The sequence below is a fragment of the Salvelinus alpinus genome, chromosome 21 (assembly GCF_045679555.1).
Source record: "Salvelinus alpinus chromosome 21, SLU_Salpinus.1, whole genome shotgun sequence".
NCBI lineage: Eukaryota > Metazoa > Chordata > Actinopteri > Salmoniformes > Salmonidae > Salvelinus > Salvelinus alpinus.
The window spans coordinates 21,637,434-21,656,884 of NC_092106.1; the positions used below are offsets into that span (position 1 = coordinate 21,637,434).

The 19,451-nt window shown below is 45.2% G+C and overlaps 1 protein-coding gene across 2 annotated transcripts in view; it reads left to right on the top strand.

Annotated features, from left to right (window-relative positions):
* LOC139548058 (TNF receptor-associated factor 4-like) overlaps positions 1–17,474 on the top strand; it is a 51,975-nt gene extending 34,501 nt beyond the window's left edge. The window contains exons 2-7 of one of the 2 annotated variants that reach the window (XM_071357372.1): positions 5,550–5,601; positions 10,764–10,868; positions 11,113–11,274; positions 12,946–13,107; positions 13,838–13,993; positions 14,821–17,474. In XM_071357372.1, the coding sequence (XP_071213473.1) occupies positions 5,550–5,601; positions 10,764–10,868; positions 11,113–11,274; positions 12,946–13,107; positions 13,838–13,993; positions 14,821–15,453 (1,270 nt within the window). In that variant the 3' untranslated portion in view covers positions 15,454–17,474. Of the gene's footprint in view, positions 1–5,549; positions 5,602–10,731; positions 10,869–11,112; positions 11,275–12,945; positions 13,108–13,837; positions 13,994–14,820 lie in introns of both variants that reach the window. The other variant, XM_071357373.1, reaches the window with a different exon arrangement.
* The last annotated feature ends 1,977 nt before the right edge of the window (positions 17,475–19,451 follow it).

A 19,451-nucleotide genomic window follows, 5' to 3' on the forward strand; every position in this document is an offset into this window, starting at 1 on the left:
CTTCCATCAGCAAGGGCATTGAAGATGAAATGTGGCTGGGTCTTTCAGCATGACAATGATCCCAAACACACCGCCCGGGCAACGAAGGAGTGGCTTCGTAAGAAGCATTTCAAGGTCCTGGAGTGGCCTAGCCAGTCTCCAGATCTCAACCCCATAGAAAATCTTTGGAGGGAGTTGAAAGTCCGTGTTGCCCAGCAACAGCCCCAAAACATCACTGCTCTAGAGTATATCTGCATGGAGGAATGGGCCAAAATACCAGCAAGTGTGTGAAAACCTTGTGAAGACTTACAGAAATTGTTTGACCTCTGTCATTGCCAACAAAGGGTATATAACAAAGTATTGAGAAACTTTTGTTATTGACCAAATACTTATTTTCCACCATAATTTGCAAATAAATTCATTAAAAATCCTACAATGTGATTTTCTGGATTTTTTTTCTCTCATTTTGTCTGTCATAGTTGAAGTGGGTTAGGGTTATGATGATAATTACAGGCCTCATCTTTTTAAGTGGGAGAACTTGCACAATTGGTGGCTGACTAAATACTTTTTTGCCCCACTGTATCTACAACACAAAATCCATGTGTACAAGTGTGTAAAGTAGTGTATTATATCGTGTGTGTGTGCCTGTGTTTGTGCGGCTTCACAGTCCCCGCTGCTCCATAAGGTGTATTTGTATCTATTTTTTGAATTGTAATTTTACTGCTTGCATGAGTTACTTGATGTGGAATAGAGTTCCATGTATGTGGTTACTGAGCTGTTCTGTCTGCAGTACTTTCCCAACATGAGTGATTGGTTAGTTTGTTGTTAATCAGCCTCTCACCCTGTATAATCATTGACTTGTACAAGACAGGCACTGTTATCTCTGCCCTGTGTATCCTAGTAAGGAAAAATATTTTTCACCCATGAAACTGTGTCCTAGTTGTAGTGAAGCTGTTGGTATCAGTAGTGTTGTTGGTTTGTGAGTCAAGTGGACAGGGTGCAAGGACCCTGCGGTTGACCGGGCTGTACTGTATGTATGCAAAGGACTTTTCTCTTTTTTCAGTGTTACAATATTGTTAATCCTCTAACAGCCACACAGTGCTGAGTGATTGGAGGTGGGCATTGAAGTAGTCAAGGGCATTGAACGGTAATTAGTGCAATCTTACTCCACTGTAAGGAGGCCTTCAAGTAGTCATAGAAATGGTTTGTCAAGAGAAGGGGAAGACTTGTATAGAAGCTATTATTATTCCAATGCCCCCACCTCTCTCTGCTAATGTGCATTTACAAAGCGGCAGTGAGCTCCACAAACAAGCTGGCTGGAGAGTCGGGTAACATTATGAACAGCGGGCCAAGCAGATGAATGTGTGGCTGCAGGTCTTTCTCTGCGAAGCAGGGAGGGAATCATCCTGACAGCCTGTGACGATGCTCTTTTCGCCTGTCTGCCTCTGTGTCAGGTAGAGCAGAGGAGGCGGCTGGGTAGGTCCTTTAGCTGTATACCCTGCTTTCCTGCACTGCTTACATCTCCCCTGTCTAGTCCAGCAAGGAGCACCTTTCTCTCTGTTCCTATTTCCTTCCTCTATACGGGGAAACAGTTACTACACATCCCCACGTCCCAAATGGCCGCCTATTCCCTATACAGTGCACTACTTTTGTGGGCCCTGGTAAAAAATAGTGCAGTATGTAGGGTGTTGTTTGGGATGTAGCCCACAGCTCTGCGTCATGCAGTCTGACCCTGTGGCTCTAAAACTTATCATCAACATCAAATAGATGAGGCTCGAATGACGGAGATGAGTAAAGGATTTCACAGTACATAGGAGATGTTCTGCTGACTGGGCTCTCTCCCCTGGTGATCAATAATGTTTTTTTTAAAGCCGCATTGTTGTTTATTAATTGCTCTCCGGCTGACCCTAATGGACTGGAATTACTGCTGTCTCGTAATGCATTAAACTCACCTCCCTCACCTCTATCTCCCCGTCATCCCTCTGGTCTGTTGTTCTGTGTGCAGCTGATTCCACAGCAGCTGGGGAGACAGGCCAGGCATTCCAGCCAGGGCAAAGTGCAGGGTGATCATTGATCATGTGTCCCAACATCACATGGCCCTGGGTCTCTGGTCCACTCCCATTGGCCTCAGGCTCTGTCAGGTGACATTGAGGCCAACTAGACTACAGGGTAACAAGGGCCCTGGTCAATAGGCACATTGAATGCATCCCAAATGGCAACCTATTCCCTAAATAGTGCAAAAGTAGTGCTCTACATAGGGGATAGGGTGCAATTTGGGAAGAACCCATTGTAGGACCCTGGGAGCAGAGACCACTGCCCTCCCTGCCCCCTTCGGGCTGTTTGTTTTCCCATTAATCTATTAATTTACTTTAGAGAATGGAGAGGTCAGGAGAAGTTTGTTAATTAAAAGATGTCTTTCTGTTGTTTACCTCGTACATGGTAGTAGGACAGATGGAGCTTCAGGGCCTTGTTGCTTTAACCCAAAACACTGAGGTTATTTTAGTCTCTCTCACACCCGTGGGAAATGAAAATGTATGCAAAGCAAAGGAGCATTTCACCATTCGTGTTACAGTACCTCTATCAATATGGCCATTGTTGCAACAAGATGTCTGTCTGGCTGCGGCCTATGATAATGACATTGCGATCTCATGTATGTGCACTGGGCCACAGGGAAAGGGATGTACATCCTCGTGTCACTGACTGACTGACCCTCTCAATCCTTATCCCAGTCTGCTGTTCCCACATGCTTCAAGAGGGCCACCATTGTTCCTGTTCCCAAGAAAGCTAAGGTAACTGAGCTAAACGACTACCGCCCCGTAGCACTCACTTCACGTCATCATGAAGTGCTTTGAGAGACTAGTCAAGGACCATATCACCTCCACCCTACCGGACACCCTAGACCCACTCCAATTTGCTTACCGACCCAATAGGTCCACAGACGACGCAATCGCAACCACACTGCACACTGCCCTAACCCATCTGGACAAGAGGAATACCCATGTGAGAATGCTGTTCATCGATTACAGCTCAGCATTTAACACCATAGTACCCTCCAAACTCGTCATCAAGCTCGAGACCCTGGGTCTCGACCCCGCCCTGTGCAACTGGGTCCTGGACTTCCTGACGGGCCGCCCCCAGGTGGTGAGGGTAGGTAACAACATCTCCACCCCGCTGATCCTCAACACTGGGGCCCCACAAGGGTGCGTTCTGAGCCCTCTCCTGTACTCCCTGTTCACCCACGACTGCGTGGCCATGCACGCCTCCAACTCAATCATCAAGTTTGCGGATGACACTACAGTGGTAGGCTTGATTACCAACAACGACGAGACGGCCTACAGGGAGGAGGTGAGGGCCCTCGGAGTGTGGTGTCAGGAAAATAACCTCACACTCAACGTCAACAAAACAAAGGAGATGATTGTGGACTTCAGGAAACAGCAGAGGGAGCACCCCCCTATCCACATCGACGGGTCAGTAGTGGAGAAGGTGGAAAGTTTTAAGTTCCTCGGTGTACACATCACGGACAAATTGAATTGGTCCACCCACACAGACAGCGTTGTGAAGAAGGCGCAGCAGCGCCTCTTCAACCTCAGGAGGCTGAAGAAATTCGGCTTGTCACCAAAAGCACTCACAAACTTCTACAGATGCACAATCGAGAGCATCCTGTCGGGCTGTATCACCGCCTGGTACGGCAACTGCTCCGCCCACAACCGTAAGGCTCTCCAGAGGGTAGTGAGGTCTGCAGAACGCACCACCGGGGGCAAACTACCTGCCCTCCAGGACACCTACACCACCCGATGTCACAGGAAGGCCATAAAGATCATCAAGGACAACAACCACCCAAGCCACTGCCTGTTCACCCCGCTATCATCCAGAAGGCGAGGTCAGTACAGGTGCATCAAAGCAGGGACCGAGAGACTGAAAAACAGCTTCTATCTCAAGGCCATCAGACTGTTAAACAGCCACCACTAACATTTAGCGGCCGCTGCCAACATACTGACTCAACTCCAGCCACTTTAAAAATGGGAATTGATGGAAATTATGTAAAAATGTACCACTAGCCACTTTAAACAATGCCACTTAATATAATGTTTACATACCCTACATTACCCATCTCATATGTATATACTGTACTCTATATCATCTACTGCATCTTGCCATCTTATGTAATACATGTACCACTAGCCACTTTAAACTATGCCACTTTATGTTTACATACCCTACAGTACTCATCTCATATGTATATACCGTACTCTATACCATCTACTGCATCTTGCCATGCCGTTCTGTACCACCACTCATTCATATATCTTTATGTACATATTCTTTATCCCTTTACACTTGTGTGTGTGTATAAGGTAGTAGTTGTGGAATTGTTAGGTTAGATTACTTGTTGGTTATTACTGCATTGTCGGAACTAGAAGCACAAGCATTTCGCTACACTCGCATTAACATCTGCTAACCATGTGTATGTGACTAATAAAATTTGATTTGATTTGATCCCAGACACCCCTATGGCTCAGCAGGGGGCCTGCAGCCAAGCAGCCCACCGCTACACTACCGACACATCTCTTTAAAGGGTGCACACATCGCACCGAATGTGGATTTCCCGTTCGTCTATCGATCGTTCAGGCTGCTGTTGACATCTGACTGGCGACATTGTCACGCGATTCTACATGTAAAATCAGTTTGCAGTCAGTTTGCGAGTACTCTCGGCAGGCAAACGCTATTGGTATGTTCGAGCCCTAATGCATCTCAGGGGATCAGCCACTGATGGCCTTTTAAAGTTGCTCTTTGTGTCACTGATTGACTGGCTTTGCTGTACAGTAGATCTATGGGCTCAGCACGCAGTGAGCCCACTGCCTGCCTGACTGCCTATAGTACTACAGTGACGTCATCTCCGTTATTTACCAGAGTGAATATTTCATGGTGACATCAGGACTGGGGACGTGCTGCGTTGTTACCTGAGGGCCACCGCCACCCATCTCATCTGGCCCCTTGGTAAAAGGCCTCTAAATCAGGGCAGGGAATGAGTTTTTTTTTGTGGCACTGCCTGTGTGATAAACCCAGAGATCTTATTTTGGGTTTTATTGCCGCTGGAGGGAGGGAGGAAGGGAGGAACAAAGAGAGGCAGCAGCTAGTTGCCCAGACAAGCCACCAGCCTCACTGGCAAACCAGTGAGTGTACAAAGACCAGGCTTTACCGCCCTCTTCAGCTGCTTCACACTCGCTCAGTTTGTCATCCCCCTGCCTTCAAAAATAGGGGTAAAAATGAACACCTTTGACATGAGAGGGGCGGGGGCGAGCAAGAGAAGCCCTTAATGTATTATGGATAGACAGTTCAGGTTCTAATGTGTTCTCTTTTCCTCTCCAGTAATACAACTGAATTTGTGGAAATAAATCCCTAGAGGGAGGGAAGATGAAAGCGCAACTACATAAAAGCCAGTGGCTCAGAAACTCATCTGCCTTTATTGTACAGTGCAGTGTGGTTGGGATGGGTGTGTGAGAGCAGAGATGGGGGTGGTGATCCTTTTGAAGGCAACTAACGTGTCTTTTCCTTCTTGTGTCTTACAGTGAGGGGGTCTTCAAGTGCCCAGAGGACCAGCTGCCCCTGGACTATGCCAAGGTACGGTTAAAACCCTCTTACCCACTTTCTCACATGCGTATTCAAGTTTGAATACGATCTGTGTTCCAGTTAAGCAATACTTTAGCCTACAACCATAGTTAAGCCTACAACCATGCCCCAATCAACATAATTCACCCTCACTTTCTGATGTCTCTGGGCTACCCAGTAACTTACCCATACAACACACTGATTATGAATGTCCTGGTTAGGCTGAGATGAGGCCTTATTTTAAATGTGAATCTGAAGGGACCCAAATTGTACTATATTCCCTATATAGTGCACTATTTAGACCAAAAGTAGTGGACTATATAGGGAATAGGGTCCCATTTGAGACACCGCATGGACACGTGAGTCACCATGTCCCTTGCCCCAGACCCTTAGACCAACAGACAGACAGAGGGCTCAGGCAGCTAGCTAGTCATCCTAGTATAGGCCCACTAATTGTGCTAATGAAGGACCACAGGCTACTCATTCCCCTTGGAATGTCAGGGTTGATGGCGGTCCGTTTCTCAATGCACAAAACTCTCGCACACTACTGTCAACATGGAAGTTTTAGAGTTTAATACAGTACCCATGAAAAACAAATGAGCAGACATTATTACACAACCAGAGAGCGGCTGGGGAGTGGTAAAAACACTCTCCAGCCTAGCAGCCAAAGTCAAAGGTTGTGTTTAAATGTTTTAAGTATTGCATTGCTTGAGAAAAGCAGGGTATTGGGTTGATCTGTTAGAAAAGGGAGGCAAAAACCTTCAAATCACTAAAACATTAGCTCTCCTAAACCTCTTCATCCGGGTTCCACTGAAAGAATACCACATCTAAATCTCTTTTATTCAACTTTTGGCTTCTTACTCCATCTTTTCTTTTAAGCATTTAATCAGATTGTACTGATGGTGGCAGTCTCTATTCATAATGAAAGAATCACTCTCTTATCAACTTGATTTCTCCATTTTGCCACAGTGTGTAGCGAAAGGATAAGGACTTAATTCTGCTCTGTGCATGAGAGGACCCCAAGCTTAACACTTAACAAAGCAATAAAAACACCATTGGTCACTAATTCATCATCTCAGTTACTGTACAGTCTCACTGGCTAGTTTTCCCATGAATACAATAATTGCTCATACAGTAGGCCCATCGTGCTCTATACTAGAACATTAGCATGCTAAAGTGTGTTAGGAGTTCAGAGGCAGCAATCCAGTGAGGTGGTGAGTGTGAGGTCAGTGGGTGCTGAGCTGCGACTGCTAGTGAAGCACTTAAGGAGACTGTAGTCACGACCGAGAAGCAGTACATGGGTCCCCACAGTGAGGACGTGCTCATTGTACATCTGTTATTTACTGATGCCTTCATAGCCTTCCAGTCACCTGTAAATTACCCCCTGCAGGTGACTAGGGATACATCCCAATTGGCACCCTACTCCCTATATAGTGCACTTCTGTTGACCAGAACCCTGTGAGCCCTGATCAAAACTAGTGCAGTATATAGGGAATAGGGTGCCATTTGGGACAAAGTCCAGCTCCCTGGGTACAGCTCATTACGCTATTTCCCTGTCCTTGCCCTCCCCTGAACATAGCTCAATTATAATAATGCTCTCATTTCACCCAGGCAGTGCAACATCTCATTCAAATATGTCCCTGTTGTCAGAGAGGAAGCAGAATGTCAGTAATGTAAAGGGATGGGTTCTGCTGAGACTGCAGCTGACTGACTCTTCCAAAACGCAGACAGACAGAGTCGAAGTTAGCACTCCAAAGAGCTTTAGTTCCCTGATCCGCCAGGGCCTATGTTATTAAAAGGTCTTTATTGCAGTCCCCCGCAGACTCCCAGGCAGGAACAATGAGGGAACGTTAAGGTTTACTTTAGAGGATTTGGTTTCTTTGTCATCTTGGCTCAGCGCATGTGATTTCCAGTAGGAAATAGTATTGCGGTTATCTGCTTCAATCACTCACCATGCATTATTATGCTGCGGTACATGCTGCAGTAGATTGTAAGAGACAGTGCTGTTCTGTAGCACAATAGTTGCTTTATTGGTCCATTTGCACAGATAGCCTATTCTTTATTTGTTGCTGTCATAGTACCCAACCTGAAACACAACACACACATCACAGGCTGCTCACACACCAACACACACACCAATTATCTGCCATAGTACTGTGCTCTTTTCAGATAGCAAGACTCTTCTCTGCTACAGTGGGGAGAACAAGTATTTGATACACTGCCGATTTTGCAGGTTTTCCTACTTACAAAGCATGTAGAGGTCTGTAATTTTTATCATAGGTACACTTCAACTATGAGAGACGGAATCTAAAACAAAAATCCAGAAAATCACGTTGTATGATTTTTAAGTAATTAATTTGCATTTTATTGCATGACATAAGTATTTGATCACCTACCAACCAGTAAGAATTCCGGCTCTCACAGACCTGTTAGTTTTTCTTTAAGAAGCCCTCCTGTTCTCCACTCATTACGTGTATTAACTGCACCTGTTTGAACTCATTACCTGTATAAAAGACACCTGTCCACACACTCAATCAAACAGACTCCAACCTCTCCACAATGGCCAAGACCAGAGAGCTGTGTAAAGACATCAGGGATAAAATTGTAGACCTGCACAAGGCTAGGATGGGCTACAGAACAATAGGCAAGCAGCTTGGTGAGAAGGCAACAACTGTTGGCGCAATTATTAGAAAATGGAAGAAGTTAAAGATGACAGTCAATCACCCTCGGTCTGGGGCTCCATGCAAGATCTCACCTCGTGGGGCATCAATGATCATGAGGAAGGTGAGGGATCAGCCCAGAACTACACGGCAGGACCTGGTCAATGACCTGAAGAGAGCTGGGACCACAGTCTCAAAGAAAACCATTAGTAACACACTACGCCGTCATGGATTAAAATCCTGCAGCGCACGCAAGGTCCCCCTGCTCAAGCCAGCGCATGTCCAGGCCTGTCTGAAGTTTGCCAATGACCATCTGGATGATCCAGAGGAGGAATGGGAGAAGGTCATGTGGTCTGATGAGACAAAAATAGAGCTTTTTGGTCTAAACTCCACTCGCCGTGTTTGGAGGAAGAAGAAGGATGAGTACAACCCCGAGAACACCATCCCAACCGTGAAGCATGGAGGTGGAAACATCATTCTTTGGGGATGCTTTTCTGCAAAGGGGACAGGACGACTGCACCGTATTGAGGGGAGGATGGATGGGGCCATGTATCGCGAGATCTTGGCCAACAACCTCCTTCCCTCAGTAAGAGCATTGAAGATGGGTCGTGGCTGGGTCTTCCAGCATGACAACGACCGGAAACACACAGCCAGGGCAACTAAGGAGTGGCTCCGTAAGAAGCATCTCAAGGTCCTGGAGTGGCCTAGCCAGTCTCCAGACCTGAACCCAATAGAAAATCTTTGGAGGGAGCTGAAATTCCGTATTGCCCAGCGACAGCCCCGAAACCTGAAGGATCTGGAGAAGGTCTGTATGGAGGAGTGGGCCAAAATCCCTGCTGCAGTGTGTGCAAACCTGGTCAAGAACTACAGGAAACGTATGATCTCTGTAATTGCAAACAAAAGGTTTCTGTACCAAATATTAAGTTCTGCTTTTCTGATGTATCAAATACTTATGTCATGCAATAAAATGCAAATTAATTACTTAAAAATCATACAATGTGATTTTCTGGATTTTTGTTTTAGATTCCGTCTCTCACAGTTGAAGTGTACCTATGATCAAAATTACAGACCTCTATATGCTTTGTAAGTAGGAAAACCTGCAAAATCGGCAGTGTATCAAATACTTGTTCTCCCCACTGTATGTATTTTGGGGATTTGAAGGCAGTGTTCATTACAGCATGGTTAATGTAATATATAATTCATCCTCACTAGTTAAACTACTGTAGCACACAGCTTTTATTTGCGATGACATAACAGTTAATGGACCAATAAAGGCTGCCAAGTCAGAGTGAAAAGTTTTACCTCAGATCTACTTTTGGTTCTAATGTATTGTAATGAAACAGCAGGGAGCAGGTCTCGAACCCTCGACCTTCTAGCCCGAGGTCCGGCGCGCTATCGACTGTGCCGCAAAAGCATGCTTGTGCGGTAGAGTCGATTTCCCGCTTATAAACCCAGGGTCGTTACACTACTCCCTCCTTTCAAAGAGCGCGTCCTCGCGCTACTTTGCGGCTCTACGTCTTACAGGAACGCGCTCACCGGCCAAGCACAGGCACTGTCGTGGATGCAAGGTCCGATCACTTCTGACACCAATGTAATGAAACAGAAGGGAGCAGGTCTCGAACCCTCAACCTTCTAGCCCGAAGTCCGGCGCGCTATCGACTGTGCCGCAAAAGCATGCTCGTGCGGCAGAGTCGATTTCCGTGCTTATAAACCCAGGGTCGTTATAGTATTATTCACTGGACTCTTTTTAATTCCACTGCACATTTACCTTTTACAGTTCTAATAGGGTACCAAGACCATAAACATTTACAGTGTACTTATTTATGTATAAATCATATTTAGGCTATGGTAAAACCATAGTATCTCAATGTTTTGATTCATAGCCTATAGAGAAAGAGACCGCCTCTTGTGTGACTACAGTTGAGCTGTTATTTGTTTTAGGGACAGCTTTGACATTTTGAGGAAGTTCCTTTTCTCCTCATGTGACAAAGGCAGCCTGGGCACCATAGGGACGGAGATGCATGCAGTGCTGCCTCACATGGGTTGTGTGTGGCCTAAATCTGTAAATCCAGAGGATACTGTCCTGTAGGGAGCGGATTTGGCTTGATTGGATAGAGAAGGACCTCATCCTTCTTGATCAGTGACTATGGGGTGTTCTCTCTCTCCCTCACTCTAATTCTCTCTCTGATGTTTTCAACATTTCATGAACTATAATTCCATAAACATTGCAGTATATATTCTTGTGTTCACAGAAGTTTAATTGTTATTCCTAATATTCCTGTGGGACTGATTCATTCGTCATTCATGTCACATGTCCATGACTAGTACTTTGAACATCCTCTTCTGCTGTTTGGCTGCTGGTCACTCTGACCCTCTTTGTCAAGGCTTCATTGTATTAGTAATACACTTAGTTGGGCATCAACATGATAATCATTACTAGACTGCTGGAAACACCCTTTGTCTTACTCGGTCACACATGCAGATCATGTCCTCATGGTTGTGTCATGGCTACAGATCTACCCTGACCCAGAGCTAGAGCAGCAGATCCTGGCTCTGCCCATCCGCTGCATCCACAGTGAGGAGGGCTGTCGCTGGACCGGACAGATGATGCAGCTCCAGGTCAGTAGCTGCCTGCCTGGCTTTCTAACCTTTTTTTTGTTTGTTTTACCTTTCTATCTCTCTACAGTATCTCATCCTCTCCCTTGTTCCTCCTGTCTAAGCCACCTCCTTTGTGACCAGAGCCCTGTGTCTCCTGCCTCCAGTGTGTTGTGTTATCTGCTAGCTGAAGCCTGGCTAAATGCTAAATGCAGCGTGTCTGGCTGCTGACACATTCCTCTCTCCCCCCTCCCTCCGTCACCCTCAGGGCCACTTCTCCACCTGCGCCTTCAATGTGATCCCCTGCCCGAACCGCTGCTCCATCAAGCTGACGCGCCGTGACCTGCCCGACCACCTGCAGCACGACTGCCCCAAGCGCAAGGTCAAGTGCGAGTTCTGCGGCAGCGAGTTCACCGGGGAGGCCTATGAGGTAAACAACAACAATAAGCAGAGACTTACTTTTTTTTTTAAATGTATATTTTTACAGGGTAGCACTTACAAATAAACAACCTGGTGAATAGCAATCTTTGTAGTGTCTACACCAGAATGCCCAGTATGTAAATTACGCTCGCTTTCGAAGGTGGCAGTGTATTCAGAAAGAATGTGTGTTGGCGTGAGGGGAGAGAGGTAGAACTGTGCACATTTCATACCGTGTGTTTTTCTCTCAGTCCAGGAGAAGTAGTGCCTCAGGGTTAAAGTTAGCCTCTCTCCCTCTAAGTAACACCTCTGTTACTGTTTACAGGCTGACCCTCCTCTGTTTATACAGGCCCAATGTGGCCTTTCTGTTTTATACAGGCCCAATGTGGCCTTTCTGTTTTATACAGGCCCAATGTGGCCTTTCCACTATGGCTCAAGCTTTTTATAGGATAATTATTTGTTCATTTTCAGTGGCAATGGGATCATAAAATTGATGCATACCAATTACTTTTTTTTATCTGACCAATTGTGACCCACCACCTCGATTCGGTCTTATGTAGCAAAATTTGAATTTTAGTTTTTTACATTGTATAAAAGTAGACACTGCGAACTAGTAAATGGTATATCATACACTGCAGTTGAGGAACAAGGGGAAAGTAATTCTGCTTTGAAAGTTGATTAACTTGTAACACCACTTTTATAGAAAATGGCCCTTGAATGTTTTGGGACACCTACTGGAGAGCTCTTTTTTGTCTACACCCATTCAGCATCGTTCACACCCTCTTAAGCCTTAGCCCCACTCATAGCTGGCCACCATGTATGAATCTGCAGGTAGCTACAGCTAACCAACTAGGTTCAATGTTAGCTAGCTTGCAATCATACAGTACTCTGCTTCCATCGGGCATTACACTGATTTCAAAACTCGGTCAATTTCTTCCGTGACAAGAACACTGTTGATCACCGTTTCTTCTCCATCACTGTCATCAGAAGACTCTGTAATGTCTGGTTTAATGAAAAATGTTTTACCAAAATCAGGGATTTCCTCATCGTCAGAGAGAGTCAGCATGGCATGATCGTCCTCCAGAAAGTAGTCCATCACAACTTCTTCCCACTGATCTTTGTCGATAGCTCCTGTTAAATTCAGGGAAGCAATATTGAGAGCAGTAGCAACACTTTTGCAGTTCTCCATGATATATTTTAAAAAATCCACAGTATCAAGGATTATCTACACATACTGAGCAGCTCATGTTATAGACAGAAGCATGCTACATGGCACACCAATACAAACTAATCTCTCGGCATGTCCAGCCCATCCATTATCTCAGCTAATCATGGCTAGCAGGAAGGTTCATGACTTTTTCTGTGGCTAAACCAACTAGGCTCGTAATTTAACAATTGTATTCATATTTACAGATGGCATACAAGTTTGTTATTAAGGCACATGAAAGTTCACATGTTCCAGAAGGGATTTCTGCCAATAAAACACATTTTCATAAAATGTTTCAAAATACATTAAAATGCCTCTCTTGTGAAGTAGGGACGTGCGACATACACCTAGCTTCTTGAAACGAGTCACAATTATGATGAACTGCGCTGAAAGCTTGGTAGTTTTGCTGGTAGTTTTGCGGGTTGTGAAATCACTGCTGTGTTGTGACCTGTTTGTGTGTCCTGTCTTTTCTCCCAGAACCACCAGGGTATCTGTCCCCAGGAGAGTGTGTACTGTGAGAATAAGTGTGGTGCGCGGATGATGCGTCGGCTCCTGTCCCAGCACAGTCTGGCTGAGTGTCCCAAACGCACGCAGCCCTGCAAGTACTGTGGCAAGGAGTTTGTCTTCGACACCATCCAGGTTAGTCAACAACACCAACACACCTCCTCTGACCGAACAAGCTCTAGGACTTCTTCCTTCCCTACATTCTCCTGCGTGTCTTGTTTTACAATCACATTTGTCATCACGTGATTGATGGGAAAGAAAATGTACCCATTAATGTAGTATTTGTATTGGAAGGCTAGACTTAAATTAGTGCCCAAACTCAGACCTGTGAGAATGAAGTGTTTTGAAGGTATATTCTGGAGGGTTGTCATGAGTCCTTCCCCTATTTGACTGTGTGTGATGAAAGAACAGTGCAGTCTGTCGTGGATGAAGGAGGGTTCTCAGTCTCTGTAGAGCAGGATGGCACTGGGCCCATGGCTGCATGAACACTGGCTTTCATGGTGCTCACTTCTGTGCCAGCCCGCAGTGTGTGCCGCTGCTGTTTGTGCTGGCTGCGCCCACCCCCGGCAGCACCTGTCTCTGCACACATCCTGTCCTCAGGCCCAGCGGCCGGCCAGCCACTCCCACTCTCCTCTTCTCTCATACCCACAGTTTATTCATCATGTCTCCCTCTCAGAGCACATGCTTTATGATGCAGACATCAGCTCCATAATCAACTTGTTTATCCCATTCATACATTTTAATAGACAGTAATTTGTTCAATATGATACACAACCATTTTTAATCACTCACAGTGATTCTGCTGTGTAAAGTACATAATGTAATAAATTAAATAATAAATATATCTTTTTTTTCTGCCCTACAGAACCATCAGTACCACTGCCCTCGGTTTCCAGTTGCGTGCCCAAACCAGTGTGGGACCCCTAACATTGCCCGGGAGGACTTGGCCAATCATGTGAAGGAGAACTGTGGCAGTGCCCTCATCCTCTGCCCCTTCAAAGATGCTGGCTGCAAACACAGGGTAAGACTGATCTGCTGCGATCTAGCTGCTTTTTATTACGTCAGACCCTCAAAGAGAAGAACTTTGATTCTAGCTTCTTGCAAGAGGCATAGTTGGATGTTTCATTACTGCCCACTGCTTTATTGACGTCAGGTTTTATCATTTTTCCACTCTCGGGTTGTTTTTTGTGCATCTTTCCAAAATTATATTTGGATTATTATGCTTCATGCTCTGGTGGCGTTGAAACCCAGTAACTTATGTCCAAAGCGATGATTGTCTCCAACATACATCACTGTCTGCCCGTCCGTGCCTCTAGGCTCTATTTTAATGAGAGTCACACTTCTCCTCCGCTCTGACAGCGTATTTTAGTCTATTTTTGAAACTGACGTCAATCTGAGAAAATGTGGAGAGCTCCCAGAGTCAGAGAAAACAGGCTTCATGCTGTGTTGTCAGCTTCTGTCCTTCAGTTTGAAATGGGAGCGAGTTTGGAAAGCTCAGTGCAAAGCAATGCACATGGTCTGACAAATGCATAAATGACTCTCTCCCTGACCACAAAGGCATCAGGCGAGAGAGTACAACCAAGAGTGCAAATGTTCAGTACACCAAACACAAATGTGTATGGCAGGGCTCCCAAAAGGGCAGCTGATCAGCAGACAGAAAACATTCACTTACTGTAGGAGGCTTGAATGTGAAACTCAAACAGACAAAACAATCTAGTGTGATGTGCATACTGTACCACATTATTAAACACAACACATTTCTATACAGAGTTTGTACTATATAGAGTTTCACCCTCCTTGCTACACACAGTGACCTCTCCCTAACCAGTCTCTCCTCTCTCCTTGCAGTGCCCAAAACTAGCGATCGGTCGTCACCTGGAGGACACGACCAAGTCCCACCTGACCATGATGTGCAGCCTGGTGGGGCGCCAGCGGCAGGAGATCCTGGAGCTGCGGAGGGAGATGGAGGAGCTGTCAGTCAGCAACGATGGAGTGCTCATCTGGAAGCTCAGCGACTACTCCCGGAAACTCCAGGAGGCCAAGCTCCGGAACAACCATGAGTTCTTCAGCCCGCCCTTCTATACCCATCGCTATGGCTACAAGTTGCAGGTGTCTGCGTTTCTCAATGGTAATGGCAGTGGGGAGGGCTCGCACCTGTCCATCTACATCCGGGTACTGCCAGGGGAGTACGACAACCTGCTTGAGTGGCCCTTCTCCTACAAGGTGACCTTCTCCATCATGGACCAGAGCGACCCGTCGCTGTCCAAGTCCCAACACATCACAGAGACCTTCAACCCTGACCCCAACTGGAAGAACTTCCAGAAGCCGTGCAGCACCCGCAACTCGCTGGACGAGAGCACCCTGGGCTTCGGCTACCCCAAGTTCATCTCCCACGAAGAGATCAAGAAGAGGAACTATGTCAGAGACAACTCCATTTTCCTCAAGGCTTCCATAGAGATCCCCCAGAAAATTATGGCCTGAGGGAGAGCTGGTTTTGGTTTATTGGAAGGGAAGGGAGGGTGAAAGGCAGGCTTGAGACTGATATGACACTTACCTTGAGAACTTCACCACACTTATCCTCTAGACACTGACTAACTGTCCAAATCCATACAGCCACTCCACTGCAGGACTTAGAGCTGCTAGTCTGTTGGGTTGGAGGACTAGACTGGAGGACCCCGCTATGTTTAAATGGAGGAGAATTCTAAGTGTTTGGTCTGCAGAAACCATCACTTTCTGATTCTTATTTTTAAGTGTTTGTTTTCTATCATTTTTCTTCTCTATCTGCAACAAAAAGCCTTGGAAATCAACAGTGCCTAGAGTTTATTTTAAGTTGTATTTTGTTGTTTTTCTGCAGCACAGGTAAATATTAAGGATGGATAGAGCGATGTTCTGGAGGTGGAAAGCGTCCTTAAGCCTTGTGTGTTCGGCTCTGGTTTGAACCATCGTATCTGATCACGAGCGGTCTAAAGAATAGAGCAAACCTCAGGCTATTGGAAGGAGCTCATCACACTCTCAAACCCAACTGCCTTCTGTTTACATGCTCTAACAATATCTCCCACTGATACCTTAACAAATGCAAAGCTCTTGGTTAGCGAATTTGAGATTGCTGTTAAGCTTATTGTCAGCAAACAATATTACAGCTGTGAATTAAGTTTGTTTCTTCTTGTCATTGTTCCATCACTCACTGTCTACAGTTCGTCATTTGGACATTCTATAATGCTTAGAATGAGAGGATCATGATCTTTAGACAAAAAACAACAATCATTTGTAACAGGCAGATTTATAGGCCTCTGAAAGACATCTCCTGTGGGGTCCTGAGAAGATAGATACAGTAGATGGGTTCCTGTGCGTTGTTGGTCAAAGGTGCTAATGTATGACGGTCTTTGAATGTGTAGAACTGAATCGAATCCACTCAGTCTTTTCAAGAGGCGAAATGGTACATGTGTACTTAAGTGTGAAGGGAAAGCCATGAGGGCTGGGTCTTAGTTGGTAGGTAGGCAGGTAGGCACGTAGGTAGGGGAGAGATGAGCTCGAAGACATCAACAGAAAAACATGCATGTTTCAATGCGAGTCAACGTGGACCACATTTTTGTACTGTAACCTGTATTCTTGAAATCTTCTCCCCCGATACTGCTCCCGAAGAGGAGCTTTTTTGCAGTGGAGGACCTGTTAAATGGAACCAAATTCTTTTTATATTTGCAAAATGTGAGCAACATTTGTTGATATTATGTCATAGACAGAAAGACATTGGAGTGAATTAGCTTAACGGAGGTCTGTGAACTGAAGTGCATTGTTTTTAAGTCAGCCCAGGCGGAAATGGGGGCTGTTTAAAATATGGTTTATGCCTTGGTTCCCACCTGAGAATGACGTGTGGGTGCCTCAGGACAGACTGCATCTCAATGGTGTGGCGCTGCTGGTTACCATGGCCACCAGTGTGCATCTTCACCTCAGCACATAAGCTGGTCACGAAGAGAGGTTGAAGAGGAGCAGCCATGTGCAATACACCAGTCAGAGGCTCCATCAGGCCAGTAACACCTGCAGTAGAGGACTTGATCAAACATTCATGACATATGTGAATAATACTGATGTAAAAAATGCAGAAGCCCATTCTGTCGTTTTTATTCTACATTAAAATTCCTGGTTTCTTGCTATAATACCAGCCAATATTTTACAGTGATTTTAAAGAAGTTTAAAAAAAAAAAAAGAACATTTTGTAAGGTTATGTATTTTGCGAAGTACTTAAATGTTTTATACAACTTTTTGTTGGCGAGTCGGGGTTGAGCTTAGGAATTTTATGGACACTTTTTTAAAGTTAAGTATCTTCTGAATCTGAATAATTGTTTTGTTTGGTTTGGATCTCATATTCTGTCTGTATTACTTTGTCTTTAAAATGTATTATTTTAAAGAGCATCACGTAAGCTTGATTGACTAGATGGCAAAAATGTTTTAATATGTTGAGTGCTTCTCAATTTCTCTTTTAAAATAAAATACTATCTATTACATCTTGCTTCACTATGCTGCTAATTTACTCTATGTCGTTGTACAGTATGTCTGAGTGTTTGAATCACCTACTGACTTCTCAGCTTTCATCTACATGAATATTGTCAGGCAGTTTGGCCTCTCAGCTGAGCCTTTCCCCACCAGAAAATGTTTTACTGATCACATTGATTCTGCTCCTCTTGTAACACATACAGTAAACCACGCTAGATACAGTGCCTGGCTCAGCTGTCTCGTAGGGAGACAACTTGTCTTAAACTACAGCAAATGTTACCTTAACTCTTGCTTCCTTGATGAAAAGGTGCAATTTCTGTCTGAAATTCCTGCCTTTTTCAGCACTTCAAGTTTATCAATAAAATCTCTTGTCTCACTGTGTTTCACTTGTTTTAGTTAGTCCAATACTGAGCACCCACTCCAAGCATCTAGTCTGAATTGAATTTCCACAGTAGTGTTGTCTGAGGAGCAGGCCCCATCTGATTACAACACATAAAGCCCTCCCCCTGGTCGCTTCCCTCCCTCCCTTCCTCCCTCTCTGGTCCAACACATCCAGAGATGGAGGGAACGGAGGAAAGGGGGCAGAGAGAGAGGAAGCGAGGCAGACGCTTGCCCTGCTTTGATGTGATGCCAGGAGTTTGCTGTAGCTCTCAGCTTGAATGATGTTGAATGTGGAGTTTAGGGAAGGGGAAAATGAGCTTTTACCTCCATTAACTCAAATATCCCTCAGGAAGGAAACTCTTTCATCACTTGTTTTAGAATAGTTTGGGGAACTCTTTTCTCCAAAGTAAAATTTATGAAGTTACACAAAGGGTGATGTGGAATGGCACATACACTCCACTGTCAATTCTCCAGGATATTTGGGCATAGTCCTACTTACATTTCTCTTTAAATGGCTACTTATTTATCATTATGGGAAAATTGTTCCCATGACAAAATATGTTTCCCTGCTGTGGCCAATGTTTTCAGTGGTATGAATTTCACCACAAGGGGTTCTCTGGGTAGGACAATCCCCTCTGTCTGTCCCCAGACTAATGGCTTTCCACAGAGAGAATGGCTTCATTTTGAGCTGCCTTATACAAAGTTAAGCATAATAACCAAAAGCCATACTGACAGCCTCAAACTTTCCTGGCGCTGGGAGTTCAAACAACAGCCTAGCTCGTGCTGCTCTGGGCCTGTACAGCAGCATTAAAATAGAAAATGCTAATTACATGTTAGCTTCATGTTTCCCATGTCGACAGTAGTGGAGCAGAGTAGTCACGTGTTATGCAGCCACTGCTCAATGTACTATACAGTACTGTCCTTTGGCTTCTCTCTCTCATGTGACTTTTCGCCTGGTAAATGAGCCCTCGGGTAGCCTACACCCAAGCTCTCACACTACAGTGTTGTTCCCTATAGGTTGTTCCCCAGTGTTGTTCCCTATGTTCCTCACGTCAACGTGAGGAACATGAGTGGAGTGTCAGAGCAGGTTGGGTGAAAGGCTGAGTAAAGAGAGAGGACCCAGCATAGCCCATAAGGCTTTCCTCTGCCATAAAACACATCAAAGAGTTGTGGTGTGGGTTTGTGTAGCGATGCCATGCTGTCGTCTCCCTCATGTTGAAGTTAAACAATGACTGGTGTGGAGCAGGATAGAGGTTAAGTGGAGTGGTGTGTGGCTCGGCCCAGCTGTGTCCTTCAGCGGTGAGAAAACACATCCCCTGACTGATCAACATCTTAACTGAGAGGCTGAGGAAACAGCCCAGCGCCACAGTGGTCTCCTCAGAACTCTGTCTGACAGATGCCTTGCTCCTTGGCTAAAGGCAATATGGTTGAAGACCTAGCTGATCCAACAGAGGTTTTTCAACTGTTTTTATATACAGTACTGTACTATACCCACAATGTCTGGTGCTGGTAATTTAAAACAATCTGATTGTGGATATCATGCCACTTAACTGAAAATATGCATACAGTAATTCATTCACTTTGACCTAAATTGATTCTTCCTCCTC